Consider the following 21,869-nt stretch of genomic DNA (forward strand, 5'->3'; position numbering starts at 1 on the left):
GGAGGAAATGCTGAGTAATCCTTAGTTCTTCGTATTTTTTGTGTTTCCTCCAAAAGTAATCGAAAACCTTGTGTCTGAGTGTTATATAATACAGCTGAACGCTTATGATGTGATTTTTGGATGGAAAGAAAGAACACACAAGATCTCAGTTATATCTTTTGTCAAGAAAAGGTTAATGAGCTAGCAATAAAGCTTTCTGTGGGACAGTTTTGACAAGGCACAAAGATACATGAGTGGAGGTTTATTTAACAGTTTTCATTTTCTTCTTTTAAAAATAAATTAATGTCTTTAAGTGACTTAAGATAGTCCTATGTATTGAATGGATTGTCATACCAACCCCTCAGTGCTTTGAACTTTGTTGCATCTCTTCTGATGATAAGCTTTTCCTGTCTTCAGCTGTCATTGCTTGGTGTGTGATGGGCTGTCTTTTTGACTGTACAGCTGACTCTTGAACAATGCAGGAGTTAGAGACACTGACCCCCAGGCAGTGAAAGTCTGCATGCAACTTTTGACTCCACAAACACTTACTAATAGCCTACTGTTGACTGGAAACCTTACTGATATATGAATAGTTGATTAACGTATTTTATATGTTACATGTATTACATACTGGATTCTCACAAGGTGAGCTAGAAAAAAGAAAATGTTAAGGAAATCATAAGAAGAGAAAGTACATTCACAATACTGTCCAGTATTTATTGAAAAAATCTTCATATAAGTGGACCCTTGCAGTTCAAATGTATTGTACAAACCTGTGTTGGTCTGCAATACTTGAGTAACAGGACCTGATTAAAGTAACAATTTTATCTACTTGATAATCTTCGTTCTTTTCCTGTAAAGCCCTTGATTGTTTTCATTCTCTCAAGGATGCGTATTTGCTTCTCTAATATCAAACATACACTCTGTTGCTCTGTTTGGGTGTCTGACTGCACATGCAATAACTTTGTGTTTTGGGACTGACTCACAGGGCGATGACAATGACACTGTCTGTAGTCCCAGCAGTGCACAGTACTGGGTTGAGGTGATGATGGCATGGAGGGCTGGGACTATGTTTGCAAATGAATGGGAAGTCCCAGCTACATCATGACCTCCGTCTGGCTGATGGCCATCATAAATCACTTCTCAATGTCTTAGATGCTAAAATGTAAAAAAATATGCTTGTTCTGTGGTTCAGTCCAGCAGGCTTTCTTTTAATGGGTGGATTTAGCATATTGTCATAGTGGGTATAGAAGGTATGCTTGGTCTTAGTTTTGCTGTATTATTTTATGTTTTCTATTTTTATTGCTTCTTTTTGTTCTCTTTTAACTATATGGTCTGTGTTTTCTTTGCTTTCCTTTTTAAATATGTGGTTCTTTTATATTTATGTTTTAATGGTTGCCTTTTCTAGCTTTTTATACTATATTGAATCTTTTTTTTTAAAGATGGTCTTCATCTATCTAAAAGCGAGAAAGGATGAAACCAGTACATCTCTTCTTCCTCTTTCTCTGTAATCACTGACCAGTTTTAGTTGATCATTTATTTTTTAAGGTTAACCTTTATGCCTTTAAATATTGCTTACAGCTCTTCTACTTGATTGAGAAATCAAGTGTTTTTTTTTTTTAGTTTTAAATTTTATCTTTTGATCTGTGGCTCTAAAACATGAGAAAGTAGTATAATTACATTACTCCAACTTTCTCTTCCCTTCCGCCTACGACTTTCACTTGGATTTATATTATTTACATTTTATACTATAACTATAATATCCATATTTATTTCTGTTTTTATTCTGTGGTTCAGTAGAGTCAGTTCTGATAGTCCATTTGTATAGTTTCTTCATTCATCTTTTATTTGGCTGAAATTCATCCTTAAGCAGTTTTTATTTTTTAAATGTAAGTCTTCTATTAATGAAAAAATTTCAGTCAAACTCCTATGTGGCTATTATCTGTTATGTGATTCCATTTATATGAAATGTCCAGAATAGGCAAATCTATTATGACAGAAAGCAGATCGTTGGAGGCTAGAGGCTGAGGGTAGGGGTGACTGAGGAGTGACTGCTGGTGAACACGAAGCTTCTTTCTGGGGTGATGAAAATGTACCTAGACTGTGGCAATGGTTGCACAACTTCATGAGTGTTCTAAAAGCTACTGAATTGTATACTTTAAATGGGTAATTGTATGGTACATGAATTAAATTTCAATAAAGTAATCTCTGTGTGCCAATAGAATCCAATAGTTCTGTGAGGTTTCACAAAGAACAACAGTCTTGTCTCCACACATGCATTTGTGCATTTTCGCCTTCCCAGAAGCAACAGTCAGTGCTTCTAATTCTTTTAGAATTTGCCTTCCTATCTGTGAAATACAAAACATGCTTCTATTGCTATTTCTTGATTTTTTAAGTTTCAGAATTTTCTATTTATTTTATATGGAAGGTAAGGATTTATCTTCCTTTTCCTCCTCGCTCTGCCCTCTCCCTCCTAGCCCCCACCCTGCCGCTATAACTCATACCTCATTCTTATATGGTTATATCATAATTTTGGTTAGATTTAAAATTTAGTGTTTGCATTGTTATAGTAGAACTACTGCTTATAGGTGAAGCATGTAATAAATCTCAAGTTCTTTCCTACACAGCTTTTTGTTTTCCTTGGAGTTAACAACAATCTTTGTTTTTATGTTGTTGTAGCTGTTATTTGCTTATTTATGTGCTTATCGTTGATTCAACTGCAAACTCTCTTATCAGTTGTCTGAATCCATTCAGAACATTCAGATGTAGCATAATCTATCAGTTTCATCTTCTTAGAGAATCTGCCCCAGGGTTTTCAGAAATGCTGCAGTCTGGAATGGTTGCCCTTTTTTCCTGTCACCCATCTGTCAGGTTCTACAATAAGGACCCAGATTATGTAACTATATAATCTGAGTTCTTTCAAGTCCAAAAATATTTGTTAACCTCCTTTCTTGAATGGTACTGTAGCCAACTCTAAACTGATTAAGGTAACACATTTTCTTTGGGGACTGCAGGATTACTTCGTGTTCTCTAGAGCAGTACTTCTTAAATGATCTGTGTTAAAGGATCTGTCTTTGTTTGCTTATTTTATGATTTTGCTTTTATTTCCAATCCACTATGATCAGATACTTTTGTTAGTATAATAAAAATAAATTACTAGAGGAGAAAAAAAGAGAAGACATGCACAGTACAAATCCACATTTTTTAATTACTAGATTGAACAGATATAAAAGTGCTCTCATTGGTATAAAAGTTTCTAAACATATACTCTTGATGTCTGTCTTTGTCTCATCAGGAACGGGTAGCAGTTGGCGGCCAGCTTCAGTGCACGGCCACCCTTTGAGGAGCACTGTTCTGGAGCTGAATATGGTATTGTTTAAGTCTGGGGCCAGCCTGATTTTTGCCGCCCAACAGCTGACTTGATCTTTTTCCTGAATGCTTAAAAGGAAGTCAATATTTTAAGATCCTGTATTTCTGAAAAATATCTTTATCTATGCTGATACTTGACTGATACCTATGCAGATGATAGAATTTCAGGTGGAAACAATTTTTGGCCTCATAATTTGGAAAGCAGTGTTCCATTTCCTTTTGTCTTCATTCTGATTGTTGAGAAGTTCAAGAAGTTCACTCCTGAACTTTTTATATGTGACTTGTGACCTGTTTGATCCATCATTTTTTAAGAATCTGTTTATTTCTAGGGATGTGATATTTCATGATGATTTATCTTGATGTGAGTCTGTTATATGTCATTTTGCTGGGTTTGCCAAAGAATGAAAAACGAAACCTCTCATGATTTAGGGCTGAGTACAGCCCAGTTCTTGCTTTGTTATTTTCTGGAGTCATCTTTGCCTATTTTCTTTTGGTTTGCCTACTGCCTTTTCTTTAAAGCACTTTTTAAAACGTTTTATGATGGAAAATTTCCAGCATACACAAAAAGCAAAGAGCAGTATAAAGAACCTCCTCCACCCCCACCTGACTTTATCAGTCAGCAGTATGTGGCTAATTTTATTTCATCTGTACCTTTACCCTGACCTCCAGTCTAGACACTATATAATTGTATCCATAAATACTTCTCTGTGTATCTCAAGAGATAAGGCCTTTTTTAAAAAAACATAATCACAATACTTAAGATACCTAAAAAATGAACAATTACTTAGTATTATGTAACATGCATTTAGTATTCATATTTAGTATTCTCTGATAGCTCATAATGCCATTTTCTAATTGGTTTGTTCAAATCAGGATCCAAAGTTGACACATTGCAGTTGTTTGATATCTTTAATCTTTTGTTTGTTAAAAAAATAGAGTCATTTGTCCTATGGAATTTTCCACATTCTGAATCTGGTTGATTGTGTCCTGAAATGTTGTTTAACACTTTTTATGTTCCCCATATTTCTTGTAAAGCATAAGCATCATTAAGACTCAAATTGAATTTTGGGGGACAAAACTTTTTGTAAGTGGTGGGAGTATTTCCTTTTATATCACTCCAAAAGATAGATAGTATCTGGTTGTTCACTTTGTGTGATACTAAGATTGATCATGTGCTCAGGTGTAAGCCAGAGCTATAATAATCTGTAACAATACAGTTGATTTTATATATTAATCTTTTATCCTGAAATCTTGATAAGCTTACTTAGTAGTTCCAGCAGCAATTTTGAAGATTCCTCAGGACTTTCTACTTACATGATCATATTGTCTGAGAATAAATAAGTTTTAATATTTCCTTTCCAATCTATCTATGCCTTTTATTTCTTTTTCTTGTCTCAGTTTAAAAAAACTTTCATAGGTTTGATTTGGGTCTTTTTAGTGTCTTTCATGTTTTCATTTAGCAAGCTCATTCTTTTCTCTACCATCTTGAACATGTGAAATATAGTTATAATAAATATCCTTAGTGTCTTTGTCTACTGATTGTATCACTGTCATTTCTGAGTGGGGTCAAAGTTTTTTTCCTCCCCTATCATGGGTCTTATTTTCCTGTTTGTTTGCATACCTGGTAATATTTGATTCAATGCTAGTAGGGTCAGTTTTACCTTGTATACTGGATATTTTTTATCCCTTTACATATATTCGAGCTGTGATCTGGGTCAGTTAAGTGACTTGATACTCTTGAGCAGGATTTGGCAAACTTCAGCCTCCAGGCTGAATCTGGCCATGCCTGTTTACATGTGGTTCTTGGTTGCTTTTGTGCTACTATGATGGAGTAGTTGTGACAAAGAGACCAGATGGCCTGCCAAGCTCCAAATATTTGCTGTCTGATTTTTTGCAGAAAAGATTTGTTGTTCTTTTGCTTTTGAAGGCATATCTTAAGCTTTTTGGTGAGACTAGAGCAGCCTCTGGAGTAGGGCTAATTTCTCCCAGCCCTAGGCAGGACCCTCTGAGCACTCCACCTAATGCTGAGACTTCTCACAGTTGGTACCCTGTTTGTGTATCCAGTGATTGTTGCACCTGCTCCCTCTCAGTGGCTCTCTCCTTTCCTCTGGTACTTTCTTCACACACCTGTGCTGATAGGCACTCAGCTAAAGACTTGAGGGGAATCAGCAAATTGTGGAGCACACTCTCTCAGTGTCCCCATTTTCTGTTCTCTGTACTCCATATACATTCTCCATTCCTCTGCCTTGTGAATTCTAGCCACCCTAGCCCCCACAAATTCTCCACTCTATCTCACCAACACAGTGAGCTCCATTTGGGCTCTCTGGCCCTGTGCTTCCAGCTCCCCACAGGCAGTAAGCTGGGCAGTTGTCCCACTCACTCATCTGGTTCCTTCTCTTATCATTCACTGTTTGGATTGTTCATTGTTCGATGTCTAAACTGTGGTTTCACATATTTTGTCTATTTAAAAAGTTTTTTGAGGGCCAGCATGGTAAATCTGCTTTCTCTATTATGGCTGGATGTGGAAGTCTCCAACACTTAGCATTTAATAATAAAAGGTAACTGTGGTAAATTTAGTGTCTATGTTGCTGAAAAGTGTACTGGTTCTTTCTGCTTGGATTTGATGTCTTAGGGGCCCTTCTCTCTGCTGACCTTTTTAGTTTGAATTACTGTGAAAGTTTCTTTAATATCACTCTTTTTCTTTCCAGTCACAGATAAGACCATCCAAAGAAATGGTTATCAAAAGAAACATTTAAATTACTGGCACGATAAGCTTATTTCTTGCTGTAGTCATTCAAAATATCTATTTGTCAGTGCCTTGGGTACTTTGAAATGAAACTGTGCTTAGATATAAAAAGTTTTAAAACCCACTTTGATTCTTTGCTAAGTTCACAATTTTTACAGTGCAGTTCCAGAGTTTAGTTCAGTTGAAACCACATGACTCTTCTCAAACTGTAAAAATAGTTTAGTGAAGTATTTGAAATGCCTGGATCTAGATATTTCCTACATTCTATGAGCCTCAATAATCTTACTGGTTTTTATTTTCTTACTCTGATTTCATAGCTGGTATCACATACACAAAATCAGCTTTTAAAACATACTTACTATAATTATTTCTTCTCTTTAATCCTCTCTGATAAAATGAAAAAAGAAACAAAACTTCAAAGCAATGATTTTGAAATCAGATACAAGGATGACTTGAAAGAGATAGGTGGGGTACCCAGTATAGATTTTTTTAAGGTTTTGAATATTGTCTTGCTGTTTTGGGGATGAGCTTTTCAGAACTGCCTCTATTGGCACTGTTAAGAATAGAGGAACTTCACAGGAACATTTTTTCTTTTAGGAGGTAGTTTTTCTTGCTAAGTGTGCCATAAGAAATTGAAGAATGATCTTAATTTCTCATTTTAAAATGACTGTCACACTGAGCCAGGCCGTTTAACACTTCAAAGTTAGAATACATGGATTTGTCAATAAATTTAAATGTGATAGTAGTCTCCATTACTACCAAGTTGCTTGAGTAATATATTATATTCACATTTTAAATGGATATTGATCTTCATTCAGTGACTAAATTGGAGCATCTCTATTCTTATGAAATTGCTGATTCTTTTCTGCTTTGTAGGTAGGCAGCCAGACATAAATTCTAGCTCACATTCCACAGATTTTTCTTCTTTGCTTCTTTACATAGTACTTTTTAGGAAGTAATAATACTTTTTGCATACTAAAAATAGCAAAAATAAGTTGTCTTTAAAACAAACTTAAAATGCATTCCTTTGTGCTTTATTGTGTCTTGAAGGTACTCGAAGTTGATCGAGCTGCCCTTGTCTCAGAGAAGGTTTTGTCAAAGATGTCAGCAGTTGCTATTGCCAGATGACTGGGAGAAGCATCATGAGCATCAGGTAGTGGGTGATATTTCTATCACCCAGTTAAAAAGGCCCAGTCAACTCCTTTATCCATTGGAAAACAAGAAGACAAATGCTCAGTACTTGTTTGCTGATAGGAGCTGTCAGTTCTTGGTAGACCTACTTTCTAACCTTGGATTCAGAAGAGTACTGTGTGTTGGAACACCAAGGTATGTTACATGATTTTTTTAAAACTTCTCTTACCACTGCTATTAAAACTGTAAGAAAATATTATCAAGTAGTTATTTACTATGTTCTAGGATATAGCATGAAGCTTTGAGTATACTAAGGAAGTATAAAGCATGGTCCCTCTTTTGAGGAGTTTGCAATCTCTATTCCGTTTGAGAGAAATTTTTATAGATTTGTGATATATGATAGGGGATTCTTTTGGATTTGAGTCTTAAATTATTTACTTAAATAAGTTTCAGATAAGTTCTGCCTTTTTAAAAATATTTGCAAAATTGAAACCTTGATTACATCTGCCAGATTTTCTTCAATGCTCCATTGAAATATTAGAAATAACAGAAGAACATAAATGGGTTTTTTGGTTTATTCATTATTATCTGTGGCATTTTTAATTTCTAATTAAATTTGCTTTCACTAATTGCTTTAGGTTGCATGAGCTGATCAGGCTGAAAGCATCAGATGACAAGATGTCTAACATTAAAAGCCTTTTATTGGATATTGATTTTCGGTAGGTTTATGAAATGCAGTATTTATTTTCCTTCATTATCTCCTGTTTGTTTTTAATATTTTCCTCTTATTACTTGTTTATTACCTACTATAATCCTTTAATTTACATTTTGAAATAGTAATTGGTTACAAGTCCCCCTTTTAGTTATATAAACTCTGCATGTAATCTTCCATATTTCAAACAAGGAGGCAGTAGATTTCTCTTTTTGCTAGTGTGCTTCCTAAATTTTGTATATGAATGTGTCTAGTTGTTTTGGCTTATAATTTATATTTGAAATCTATTGAGTGAAATTTCTTCTCATATACTTATTTTTCAAAGATAATTCGGAACTTCTCCAGGATTTTATTTCATCATTATTTTAAGTGATATAAGACATTTATTTTAAAATATTTTCTGAAATGATGTTCATAAAGTCTTTCACTGGACATAGCCTGAAGTGAAGGGAATGCTACCTGGGGACTGGACAGGTCCCAAACCAAGGATTAGAAAAATAAATAAGCCTTGTGGGAGAGGGTCAGAATTAAATGACATCTGATGAGTTGGGACAAACGGAGACAGACGGACAGAGGACCATATCTTGAATCTCCCTCCTGGTGGTAATTCAGAAGATAAGACTTTTGGTTTATAACACAGGGTGGCATATATGTCCATCCACATTCCCTGTGACTCTGTAAATTTGAATTACTCTTCCTAGTTTCTCTCATTGTTTGAATTCCAGGATTCCGTTATGAGCCTGTAAGATACTGTATTCTTAGTATCTTTTACTTGTTCCTGAATGTATTGGAGAAATCAGGTGTTGTGTTTCTTTTTATTTAATCTGGTAGATGCTCTTGGCCAATATCCCAATATTTGTTGGAGAGAATCTTTGAAATTTATGCTTTCTTTCCCTAAAAACAAGACAGACAGATGTTTAAAGTGTAAAAAGTTACAACAAAAAGTATAGCTTATATAATTTATTTTCCTTTAGATTTCCAAGTCAGCTTTAGCTTGTCTAATATAAACAGCTGTGTTTCTCAGAAATAACCCATACTTCCTGTAACCCCCTCATCCTTTATTGATAGTACTAGCACAGTTTACTAATATCTGCTTAACATGAGAGATCTTTGCTGAAATGGAATTACATAAGTGATAATACAGACTTCTTAAGATAAACTCAATTTCTCTTTTTGTAATTGAGATAAAATTCACTTGAAATTTACCATTTTAAAGTATATATGCCAGTGGCTATGGGGATATTCACTGTTCTGCAGCCATCACCACTGTCTAATTTTTATCAGCTGCAAAAAAACCCTATACCTCCTTGCCCTGATAACTACTGATCTGTTTTCTGTCTCTGGATTTGTCTAATCTGGATGTTTTCTGTAAATGGAATCATACAGTATGTGACGTATGTATGTGGCTGCTTTCACTTAGCATAATATTTTCAAGGTTCATCCATGTCATAGAATATAACAGTGCCTCATTCCTTTTATGGCTGTATAACATTGTATGGCGTGGATATGTCAGTTTCTTTTATTTTTTTAATTAAAAAAATTTTTTTTTATCAGTTTCTTTTTTTACATATCACATTCCTGTCCTAAAATATTACTGTTAAATTATTATGTATTATCTTAAAGGCAGAAGCTTAACTTTTAGGTTCTTATAGTAACAGTAATAATAATTGGCATTGAATGCTTGTCATATGTCAAAACCTGTTCTAACCCATGCAGTCCTCACAATAGCCTTATAAGGGAGATGCTGTTATCATTCTCATTTTCCAGATGAGTAAACTGAGGTTCAGGGAGGTTAAATAACTTGGCTAAAGTCATTTTGTAAGTGGCCAAGTCAGGATTCAAGCCCAGTCAGGCTGGCTCCAAAAATTAAGTTATTCTCTAGAAATAACTTTGCTTTTGAACTTGTAGATGTGCCTTTCTTTTTTAGCCCCTTTCTCTCTTGTCATCCTTCTATCTGTACCTTTCTGTGTCTATCCCCTTGCCTTGTTCCACAAAGGTTTTCAGATGAGTCAGTAACTGGTTTCCAGGTTATTCATATATTTAGAATAAGACACTAAGATTAGTCAGGATGGAGTCCTGGAAATTGGTTTATGTCAAAGAGAATGTTTTGGCTCACATTTTTGGAGTCTAAGATATAGCAGGTTTTCGTCCGGTCAGTTCCTGGGCCTCCCGTGATGTTGTTAGGGCTCTGTCTCTATCTCTCATTCTGTCTTTCTCGGTGTGCTGGCTTTTTCTACAGCTTCCTCATACTACCAGGGATTTTGGCAGCAGCAGCTTTAAGTTTATGTATTCTCAGCTTAACTGTCCAGTAGAAAGAGGCAGTCTTTGCCGAGAGCTGCACGGCACAACTTCAGGGGGTAGTCTGACTAGTTTGGCAGGCATCAGACATCCATTCCTGAGCCATCTCCATGGCCTGGCAGATAGGGTGCTTGGGCCAGCCCCTGACCAACCACGTGGAGGGGGTTCACCATAGCAAAAAGGTGTGTGACTGAAGGAGTTGTGGGGTAAGGGGCAGGTGCTGGAGAGACAAAAAAAAAATCAAATGTCCACAATTCAAGACAATAGCTATATCAGTTGTCAGCAGCACTCACATTCCTACTTTTGGCACTTCTACTTCAGGGAAAATGGTAGTGTTGTCTTTTTAATAGCATGATTCTTTGAAGTTACAGTAAAAAATATATACTGATTCTGATTTCATTAAAGACAGCTTTTTCTAAGCTTGTTGTGGTAGTCTGGTTTATACACAAAGAAACTAGAAAAAAATCAGTGTTTCATCGTAAAGAACTTGTTCAAATTCTAAAAATTCCTGGTTTACTTTTTTTTTCCCTTTCTAAGGAAATGTCCTTAGTTCTGTCATCCAAAGCATTCTGGATTTTGGCTTTTTAGACCTTTTTATACATATAAACATTTTAAAAGCTAGAATCATATTATATACTCTTTTTTACACTTGCTATATTTCAGGCGTTTTTTAATTGAGATACATTTCACATACATAAAACAGTGATTTTTTTCCACCACTACTATCTAATTATAAAATATTTCCATCACCTTTAAAAGAAGTACTCTCCCAATAAACAGTCTTTCCTCATTCCCCTACGCCTATTTGGCCTATTCTGGATATTTTGTATAAATGTAATCATACACTATGTGGCCTTCAGCATCTAACTGCTTTCACATAGCATAATATTTTCAAGTTTAAGTCATGTTGTAGCATATAACAGTAGTTCATCCCTTTTTAATGACTGAAAAATATTCCATTGTGTGGCTGTATATCAAATTTTGTTTTTCCATTCATCGGTTGATGGATATTTGGGTTGCTTCCACTTTTTGAATGTTATGAATAATGTTGTTAAGAAAATCTGTGTAGAAATTTTTATGTGAACATATGTTTTCCTGTCTCTTGAGTATTGTTTTGGTTTGCTAGGGCTGCCATAACATAATACCATAGATTGGGTGGCTTAAACAACAGTAATTTATTTTCTCACAATTTTGAAGGGTGTAAGTCCAAGATCAAGGTGGCAGTAATTTGGTTTCTTCCAAGTTCTCTCTCCTTAGCTTGTAGATGGCCACCTTCTCACTGTGTCCTCTCATGGTCTTTCCTGTGTGTGTGAACATCCCTGGTGTCCCTTTGTGTTTAAATTTCCTTTTTATAAGTACATCAGTCATACTGCATTAAGGTCTACCCTAATGGCCTCATTTTAGTTTAATCACCTTTTTAAGGCCCTGTCTCCAAATACTGCCACGTTCTGAGGTACTGGGGATTGAGCTTCAACAGAAGAATTTTGGGGGATACAGTTCAGCCCATGATATGCCGTAAGAGTGGAATTGCAGGGTCCTATGGTAACTCTGTGTTTAACTTTTGAGGAATTGCCAAACTGTTTTCCAGGGTATACCATTTTACATTCCCACCAGCAATGTCTGAGAGGTCCAATTTCTCCACAATCTTGACAGCACTTGCGATTGGCTGTCTTTTTGATGTAGTATCACACTGTGGTTTTATTTTGCATTTTACTGATGGCTGATGATGTTGAACATCTTTTCATGTACATATGGACATGAAATGACTATCCAGTCCTTTATCTTTTGAATAAATGCCTATTTAGTCCTTTGAACTCTTTAAAATTTGTTGTCTTTTTATTGTTGAATTGAAAGACTTCTTAATATATTCTGGATACTAAACCTTTATCAGATAGATGTTTACAGATATTTTCTCCAGTTCGGTGGGTTGTCTTGATTAAGCCCAAGTTTTCTCTTTTTCCTGTGGTTGCTTGTATTTTAGGTGTCATATCTAAGAAACCATTGTCTAATCCAAGGTCATGAATATTTATAACTACATTTTCTTCTAAGAATTATATAATTTTAGCTCTTGCATTTAGGCCTTTGATCTATTTTATTTTATATATGGGATAACATAGGAGTCCACCTTTATCCTTTTGCATGTAAAGATCCATTTACCTCAGCACCATTTGTTGAAATTATTATTCTTTTCCCATTAAATAGCCTTGGTGCCTTATTGAAAACCAAATGACCATAAATGTATGGGTTTATTTTTGGGCTCTCAGTTCTGTTCCTCCGATCTATGTCTATCATGATGCCCATTCCGTGTAGTCTCGATTACTATTGCTTTGTCGAGTTTTAAAATTGGGAAGTGTGAGTCTTCCACCCTTACTCTTTTCCAAGATTGTTTCGGCTATTGTGGGTTCTTTGCATTTCCATATGAATTTTAGTAGCTTGTCAATTTCTAAAAAAAGCCACAGGGATTTTTATAGGATCACACTGAATTTGTAGATCAACTGGGGAATAGTTCCATTTTAATACTAAGTCTTTAGTTCATGAACATGAGATGTCTTTCCATTTATTTAGGTCTTTTTAATTTCTTTATTCAATGTTTTGTAGTCTTCAGTGTACAAGTCTTATACCTCTTTTGTTAAATTTATTCCTAAATAGTTTCTTTTCGTTGCTATTGTAAATTAAATTATTTCCCTAACCTTGATTTTTGTATCACTTATTGCTAGTGCCCTGATACACATAAAAAAAATCGTGATAAAATACACATAGCATAAAATTACCATGTTAACAATTTTAAATGTACAGTACCATAGTGTTGAGTAAGCTTGGGTACCTTTACATTGTGTAATCATTCTCCAGAACTCTTTTCATCTTATCTGATTTACTTTCTAAATTTTAATTTTAATTTTATTTAAAAATTTTTTTATTAATGTATTATTGATATACACTCTTATGAAGGTTTCACATGAAAAAACAATGTGGTAACTACATTTACCCATATTATCAAGTCCCCACCCATACCTCAATGCAGTCACTGTCCATCAGTGTAGTAAGATGCCACAGATTCACTGTCGCCTTCTCTGTGCTACACTGTTTTCCCTGTGACCCGCAGCACCATGTGTACTAAACATAATACCCCTCAATCCCCTTCTCCCTCCCTCCTGACCCACCCTCCCACACCCCTCCCCTTTCGTAACCACTAGTCCCTTCTTGGAGTCTGTGAGTCTGCTGCTATTTTGTTCCTTCAGTTTTGATTTGTTGTTAAACTCCACAATGAGGGAAATCATTTGGCACTTGTCTTTCTCCGCTTGGCTTATTTCACTGAGCACAATATCCTCCAGTTCCATTCATGTTGTTGCTAAATAGTAGGATTTGTTTCTTTCTTATGGCTGAATAGTATTCCATTGTGTATATGTACCACATCTTCTTTATCCATTCATCTACTGATGGACACTTAGGTTGCTTCCATATCTTGGCTATTGTAAATAGTCCTACAATAAACATAGGGGTGCATATGTCTTTTTGAGTCTGAAAGTTGTATTATTTGGGTAAATTCCAAGGAGTGGGATTCCTGGGTCAAATGGTATTTCTATTTTTAATTTTTTGAGGAACCCTCCATATTGCTTTTCACAATGGTTGAACTAGCTTACATTCCCACCAGCAGTGTAGGAGAGTACCCCTTTCTCCACATCCTCACCAGCATTTGTTGTTCTTAGTCTTTTCGATGTTGGCCATCCTTACTGGTGTGAGGTGATACCTCATTATGGTTTTAATTTGCATTTCCCTGATGATTAGTGATGTGGAGCATCTTTGCATGTGACTGTTGGCCATCTGAATTTCTTCTCTGGAGAATTGTCTCTTCATATCCTCTGCCCATTTTTTAATGGGGTTATTTGCTTTTTGAGTGTTGAGGTGTGTGAGTTCTTTATATATTTTGGATGTTAACCCCTTGTTGGATATGTTATTTACAAATATATTCTCTCATACTGTAGGATGCCTTTTTGTTCTGTTGATGGTGTCCTTTGCCATACAGAAACTTTTTAGTTTGATGTAGTTCCATGTGTTCATTTTTTGCTTTTGTTTCCCTTGCTTGAAGAGATACATTCAGGAAAAAGTTGTTCATGCTTATATTCAGGATATTTTTGCCTATGTTGTCTTCTGAGAGTTTTATGGTTTCATGACTTACATAAAGGTCTTTGATGCATTTTGAGTTTACTTTTATATATGGAGTTAAACAATAATCCAGTTCATTCTCATGCATGTAGCTGTCCAGTTTTGCCAACATCAGCTGTTGAAGAGACTGTAATTTCCCATTGTATGTCCATGGCTCCTTTATCATATATTAATTGACCATATATGGTTGGGTTTATATCAGGGCTTTCTAGTCTGTTCCATTGGTTGATAGTTCTGTTCTTGTGCCAGTACCAAATTGTCTTGATTACTGTGGCTTTGTAGTAGAGCTTGAAGTTGGGGAGCATAATCTTCCCAGCTTTATTCTTCCTTCTCAGAGTTGCTTTGGCTATTCAGGGTCTTTTGTGGTTCCATATGAATTTTAGAATGATTTTCTCTCATTCATTGAAGAATGCTGTTGGTATTTTGATGGGAATTGCATTGAATCTGTAGATTGCTTTAGGCAGGATGGCCATTTTGACAATGTTAATTCTTCCTATCCATGAGCATGGGATGTGTTTCCATTCATTGGTATCTTCTTTAATTTTTCTCATGAGTGTCTTGTAGTTTTCAGGGTATAAGTCTTTCACTTCCTTGGTTAGGTTTATCCCTAGGTATTTTATTCTTTTTGATGCAATTGTGAATGGAATTGTTTTCCTGATTTCTCTTTCCACTAATTCATCATTAGTGTATAGGAATGCAACAGATTTCTGTGTATTAATTTTGTATTCCGTAACTTTGCTGAATTCAGATATTAGATCTGCTAGTTTTGGAGTGGATTCCTTAGGGTTTTTTCTGTACAATATGTCATCTGCAAACAGGGACAGTTTAACGTCTTCCTTGCCAATCTGGATGCCATTTATTTCTTTGTGTTGTCTGATTTCCATGGCTAGGACCTCCAGTACTATGTTGAATAGACGTGGAAAGAATGGGCATCCTTGTCTTGTTCCCAATCTTAAAGGAAAAGCTTTCAGCTTCTCGCTGTTAAGTATAATGTTGGCTGTGGGTTTGTCATAATGGCTTTTATTGCGTGAGGTACTTGCCCTCTATACCCATTTCGTTGAGTTTTTATCATGAATGGATGTTGAATTTTGTCAAATGCTTTTTCAGCATCTATGGAGATGATCATGTGGTTTTTGTCCTTCTTTTTGTTGATGTGGTGGATGATGTTGATGGATTTTCGAATGTTGTACCATTCTTGCATCCCTGGAATAAATCCTACTTGATCATGATGGATGATCTTTTTTATGTATGTTTGAGTTGGGTTTGCTAATATTTTGTTGAGTATTTTTGCATCTATGTTCATCAGGGATATTGGTCTGTAATTTTTTTTTGTGGTGTCTTTGCCTGGTTTTGGTATTAGAGTGATGCTGGCCTCAAAGAGTGAGTTTGGAAGTATTCCCTTTTCTTCTACTCTTTGGAAAACTTTAAGGAGGATGGGTATTAGGTCTTCACTAAATGTTTGATAAAATTCAGTGGTGAAGCCATCTGGTCCAGGAATTTTGTTCTTAGGTAGTGTTTTGATTACTGCTTCAATTTCGTTGCTGGTAATTGGTCTGTTTAGATTTTCTGTTTCTTCCTGGGTCAGTCTTGGAAGCTTGTATTTTTCTAAAAAGTTGTCCATTTTTTCCAGGTTATCCAGTTTGTTGGCATATAATTTTTCATAGTATTCTCTAATAATTCTTTGTGTTTCTGTGGTGTCTGTAGTGATTTTTCCTTTCTCCTTTATGATTCTGTTTAAGTATGTAGACTCTCTTTTTTACTTGATAAGTCTGGCTAGGGGTTTATCTATAATGTTTATTTTCTTGAAGAACCAGCTCTTGCTTTCTTTAATTCTTTCTTTTGTTTTATTCTTCTCAATTTTATTTATTTCTGCTCTAATCTGTATTATGTTTCTCCTTCTACTGACTTGGGGCCTCATTTGTTCTTCTTTTTCTAGTTTTGTTAATTGTGAGTTTAGAGTGTTCATACAGGATAGTTCTTCTTTCCTGAGGTAGGCCTGTATTTCAATATGCTTTCCTCTTATCACAGCCTTTGCTGCATCCCACAGATTTTGCAGTGTTGAATTATTGTTGTCATTTGTCTTCATATATTGCTTAATCTCTATTTTTATTTGGACATTGATCCATTGGTTATTTAGGAGCATGTTGTGAAGCCTCCATGTGTTTGTGGGATTTTTCATTTCATTTTCTTTGCGTAATTTGTTTCTAGTTTCATACCTTTGTGGTCTGAGAAGCTGTTTGGTATGATTTTAATCTTTTTGATTTTAGCAAGGCTCTTTTTGTGGCCTAGTATGTAATCTATTCTTGAAAATGTTCCATGTGCGCTTGAGAAGAATGTATATTCTGCTGCTTTTGGGTGTAGAGTTCTGTAGATGTCTGTTAAGTCCATCTGTTCTAATGTGTTGTTTAGTGCCTCTGTGTCCTTACTTATTTTCTGTCTGGTTGATCTGTCCTTTGGAGTGAGTGGAGTGTTGAAATCTCCTAGAATGAATGCACTGCATTCTATTTCCCCTTTTAATTCTGTTAGTATTTGTTTCATATATGTAGGTGCTCCTGTGTTGGGTGCATAGATATTTACAATAGTTATATCTTCTTGTTGGATTGACCTCTTAATCATTATGTAATGTCCTTCTTGGTCTCTTATGACTTTCTTTCTTTTGAAGTCTATTTTGTCTGATACAAGTACTGCAACTCCTGCTTTTTTCTCCTGTTAGTTGCATGAAATATCTTTTTCCATCCCTTGACTTTTACTTTGTGTATGTCTTTGGGTTTGAAGTGAGTCTCTTGTAGGCAGCATATAGATGGGTCTTGATTTTTTATCCATTCAGTGACTCTTTCTCTTTTGATTGGTGCATTCAGTCCATTTACATTTAGGGTGATTATCAATAGGTATGTACTTATTGCCATTATATGCTTTAGATTTGTGGTTACCAAAAGTTCAAGGTTAACTTCATTACCATCTAAGAATCTAAGTTAACTCAATATGCTATTACAAACACAATCTAAAGGTTTTCTTTTTCTCCTCCTTTTTCTTCCTCCTCCCTTCTTTATATATGAAGTATCATATTTTGTACTCTTTGTCTATCCCTTGATTGACTTTTACATTTGCTTAGTAATTAACTATTCTACTTTCTTTACTGTGGTTTTATTACCTCTGGTGACAGTTATTAAACCTTAGGAAAACTTCCATCTTTAGCAGTCCCTCCAAAATACACTGTAGAGATGGTTTGTGAGAGGTAAATTCTCTCAGCTTTTGCTTCTCTGGAAATTGTTTAATCCCTCCTTCAAATTTAAATGGTAATCTTGCCGGATAACATATTCTTGGTTCGAGGCCCTTGTGCTTCATTGCATTTAATACATCATGCCACTTCCTTCTGGCCTGTAAGGTTTCTGCTGCTAAGTCTGATGATAGCCTGATGGGCTTTCCTTTGTATGTGATCTTATTTCTCTGTCTGGCTGCTTTTAATAGTCTGTCCTTATCCTTGGTCTTTGCCATTTTAATTACTATATGTATTGGTGTTGTCTTCCTTGGGTCCCTTGTGTTGGGAGATCTGTGCACCTCCATGGCCTGAGAGACTATCTCCTTCCCCAGATTGGGAAGTTTTCTGCAGTTACCTCCTCAAAGACACTTTCTCTCCCTTTCTCTCTCTCTTCCTCTTCTGGTACTCCTATAATGCGAATATTGTTCCGTTTGGATTGGTCACACAGTTCTCTCAATATTCTTTCATTCTTAGAGATCCTTTTTTCTCTCTGTGCCTCAGCTTCTTTGTATTCCACTTCTCTAATTTCTATTTCATTTATTGTCTCCTCCACCTTATCTAATCTGCTTTTAATACCCTCCATTGTGCTCTTCAATGATTGGATCTCCAACCGGAATTCATTCTGGAGTTTTTGAATATTTTTCTGTACTGCCATGAGCATGTTAATGATTTTTATTTTGAAATCCCTTTCAGGAAGGTTCATGAGGTTGATTTCATTTGAATCTTTCTCAGGTGTTTCATTCACAATTTTACTTTGAACCAGGTTTCTTTGGCGTTTCATATTCGTAATGATGCCCTCTAGTGCCCAGAAGCCCTACTCTCTGGAGCTGCTCAGCCCCTGAAGATGTCGGGGTTTGTAGGGGCGTGGTATTGGTGCCTTGGGGGAGGAAAGAGCTGTTTCCTGCTTCCTGACTGCTGTGCCTGCCTCCACTGCCAGAATCAGTGGGCCATACACACAGGTATAAGCCTCTATGTTTTGCATTTGTAGTTGTTGTTGATGGGGCTTCCCTCTGGCTGGCCTAATGCCAGGGTAGGGTTTGCCAATGTGCGATCCAGGTGGGGCTGGCAGGGAGAAAGGCGTGGTGGGCTGTGTATCATGGAGGGGGTCCTTTGAGCTGTGTAGCCAGCCAGGGAGCTGGAGCGCCTGAAGATCGAGAAAGCTCCCAACTTGCTCGGCAGAGTGCACCCGGACTATTTTGTCTACTTGTCCTTTCTCCTGAGCAGTAAGCTTTGTGCAGTCCTTGCCCCTTTAGCAGCTGTCTTGCTGTTAGGAAGTCTCTCAGACTGCCTGCCTTTCTTTTGTCCCAGAGCAGCCTGATATGGATCCCTGCTTTCCACAAGTGGTTGGAATCTCAGGCTCTCCAGATATTCTGCCTGTCTTAGCTTTCTAACCCCCTAATCATGAGAGTACCATGAAAGCAGCATGAAATGTATAGGTTTGTGCTCCCAGGGGAGATCTCTGGAGTTAGGTATTCAGGAGTCCCAGGCCTCCACTCCCTCCCTGCTCCATTTCTCTTCCTCCTGCTGGTGAGCCAGGGTTGGGGAATGGCTTGGGTCCCGCCGGGCCATGGCTTTGGTATATTACCCTGGTCCATGAGGTTTATTCTTTTCTCCCAGTGTATGCAGTTTGGCGCAGCCCTCTTTCCTGTTGCTCTTTCAGGATTAGTTGTATTTATTATATTTTCATATTATATGTGATTTTAGGAGGAGGCTTCTGTCTTTCCTCTCATGCCACCATCTTTAATTTTACCTGATTTACTTTTAATTTGAAAGATTTCTATGGCTCCCCTTAACTCTTTTGCCTATTTAAATGCCATACCTTAAGGCTCCTTAACTCTTTTGAATTAAATGCCATGGAATTGCCTTTCTTGACACTGTATGCAGTTGAAATCTCCTAGTCAGAGTCGGGAGTATGGGAATGTAGATAGAGTTATTGTATAGTTTATGGATAACTATTTTCTTTTCATGTCTGTAAACCTCTATGTGTGTGTTGCAAACCAAAGGTGAAGGTGTTGTATTAGTTTCTTTGATACTGAGTTAGTTCTATAAAAGGTCCACATTGGGTGTTGAGAGCTGATTTATTGAAACATGTTAGTAGCCAGAATGAACTCAGTCTGTTGCTGTATTTACAATACGATGAAATGTGTTGGTTCAGATTTCTCAAGGATCACAGTTAAATCAGGAAAAAATTCCTGTGTGACAGAGTGGTAGTGACTAGTTACTTTTGGCAGGTTGACTTTGATTCGTTTTTGCCCGACAAAAGGTCTGTCTGTGGCTGCAGAAAACTGCCTCAATTCCAGTATTCTATATGCTATACATATCCTTTTCAGGGGGTCTAAGATACGAAGTTAACATTTGCTAAGATGGATTTCTGTATGCTCTAATTTTAGCATGAAAGATGTGAAACTCTATTTGGCAAACTATCATCCAAATAAAGTTATATCCAAAAAATGAATTTCTTAGGTTAATTTCATGAACTAATTTTATTCAGCTCTTGATTACATTTCTTGTGTGTAGAGCATGTTTCATATTTGGTAACTGACTCTCATTTAAAGAGAATGAACGGCCAAATTAAATGAATGTCCTTTGAGCAGTTATCAAGTGCATGCATTTCTGATTGGTTTTGTTTGCCTTATTCAATGGAGAGAATAATTCTTGGTGGCCAGTTTCACTTTAAGAGGGTAATGTTCTGTGATTTTTTATAATTTAAAATATGAATAATTCTGCTTCCTTGTTAGTATTTGTTGGAAACTTAGAGCAGAAATCTTGGCTTTTTTCTCCCTCTGGCTTGCCCACTGTAGCCCAGAATGTTTTGGACAAGCGTGCTGTGCTGAATTTTATGTAAATAAAGTTTTCTTTTTTAATTTTTAAAAATGACCTGTGTCTTTGTTAAGCAATTAATAAAAACAGAGCTGGGGTAGAAAGATATTTAAAAAGACGTTGTATTTTCCTTTACTCACAGTTACAAAGCAATGCAAGAGAGAAGAAAGTCTTCAAATGATAGCTGACCCATAACTACTAGTATTGAGATACATCTGTGTATGAAATAAATGATATATATATTTTTTTGAGTTTTTAATTAGGAAGATATTTGTTTAGTAATAGTCAGTGACACTATCCCACCATTTTTGGGTTGTTCATCAGGTTACAGTATATAATTTAAATATTTTTCAGTTACCTAATCTTTTGTTTATTTGTTTAGTGCAAATTGATGTTTTATGAAATCAGCAGATGTACTAACAATACATCTTAATATCTTAAATGACTTTGAGAGATATTATACTTAGAATGGCAAACAGCTGTTCTTCCATTTCCACGGAGGAAGAAGAAATGGGTTTAGATTATAGGAGGAGAAATTTTCGTTGAAGATAAACTTAATTCCCTAATATTAGGGACATTGAGATATAAATATAGCTGATATTCATTAAAATAATGATACCTAACATTTCAGTATAGTCTGTGTAGCTGGCAATGTATTAAGCACTACATATGTTATCTCATTTATTCTGACCAAGTCCTATGAGGTAGAAACTATCATTTTTCCCATTTTGTAGATGACACAACTGAGGTTCAAATAGGTTAAATAACTTAGTGAGGTTACACAGCTAATAAGCGAGAGACCCTCTCTGACTATGGAGCCTGTTAACCACAATGCAGTTGGGAGAGGGTAAGCCAGGACCACTCCCCATGGCTGGTACATCCTTTGTAGGCAGTAATGAGTAACTAACTTGAGAGTGCCAGTAGAAGCAAAGAAGTGCCACTCATGATTTGCTGAAATAAGTTGTGTAAGTAATGATGTGTTCTGATACTTTTAGTCTTCCCACTAGGTTATGAATTCTCTAAAAGGATGGTATAGTTCATGTGTGACTTGTTTATAACAAAATTGTGTAAATTCAGAACTGTGTTAAGATAACAAAAAAGTGTCTGTATTATAGAAAAAACTCAGAAGTCATCTGGAAAGACATTAAGACCCATATATATAAATGGCACAACATAGAGACAGACAGTACAAATATAATTATAGAATAAAGAAAACTCAGTGTTGTTAGTAATCAAGTAAATGCAAATTTAAGCCACGATATGGTTTTAATTTTGCCTAGCAAATTAGTAAAGATTTATAAAATGTTAATACCTAAAGCTGGTACTTTCATTCATTACTGATTGCATATTAAAGTAGTAGGTTAAAATAAAATGATTCAATCAGTAAATAT

General features: G+C 35.9%; 1 protein-coding gene across 3 annotated transcripts in view; it reads left to right on the forward strand.

Annotated features, from left to right (window-relative positions):
• The window catches only part of ZCCHC4 (zinc finger CCHC-type containing 4), a 47,142-nt gene that overhangs the window by 5,651 nt on the left and 19,622 nt on the right, over window positions 1-21,869 (forward strand). For all 3 annotated transcript variants that reach the window (XM_036900535.2, XM_036900536.2, XM_036900537.2), the window contains 2 exons: window positions 7,145-7,420; window positions 7,864-7,944. In XM_036900535.2, coding sequence (XP_036756430.2) covers window positions 7,145-7,420; window positions 7,864-7,944 — 357 coding nt within the window. The remainder of the gene's footprint in view (window positions 1-7,144; window positions 7,421-7,863; window positions 7,945-21,869) is intronic.

The sequence above is a fragment of the Manis pentadactyla genome, chromosome 5 (assembly GCF_030020395.1).
Source record: "Manis pentadactyla isolate mManPen7 chromosome 5, mManPen7.hap1, whole genome shotgun sequence".
NCBI classification, from domain to species: Eukaryota; Metazoa; Chordata; class Mammalia; order Pholidota; family Manidae; genus Manis; species Manis pentadactyla.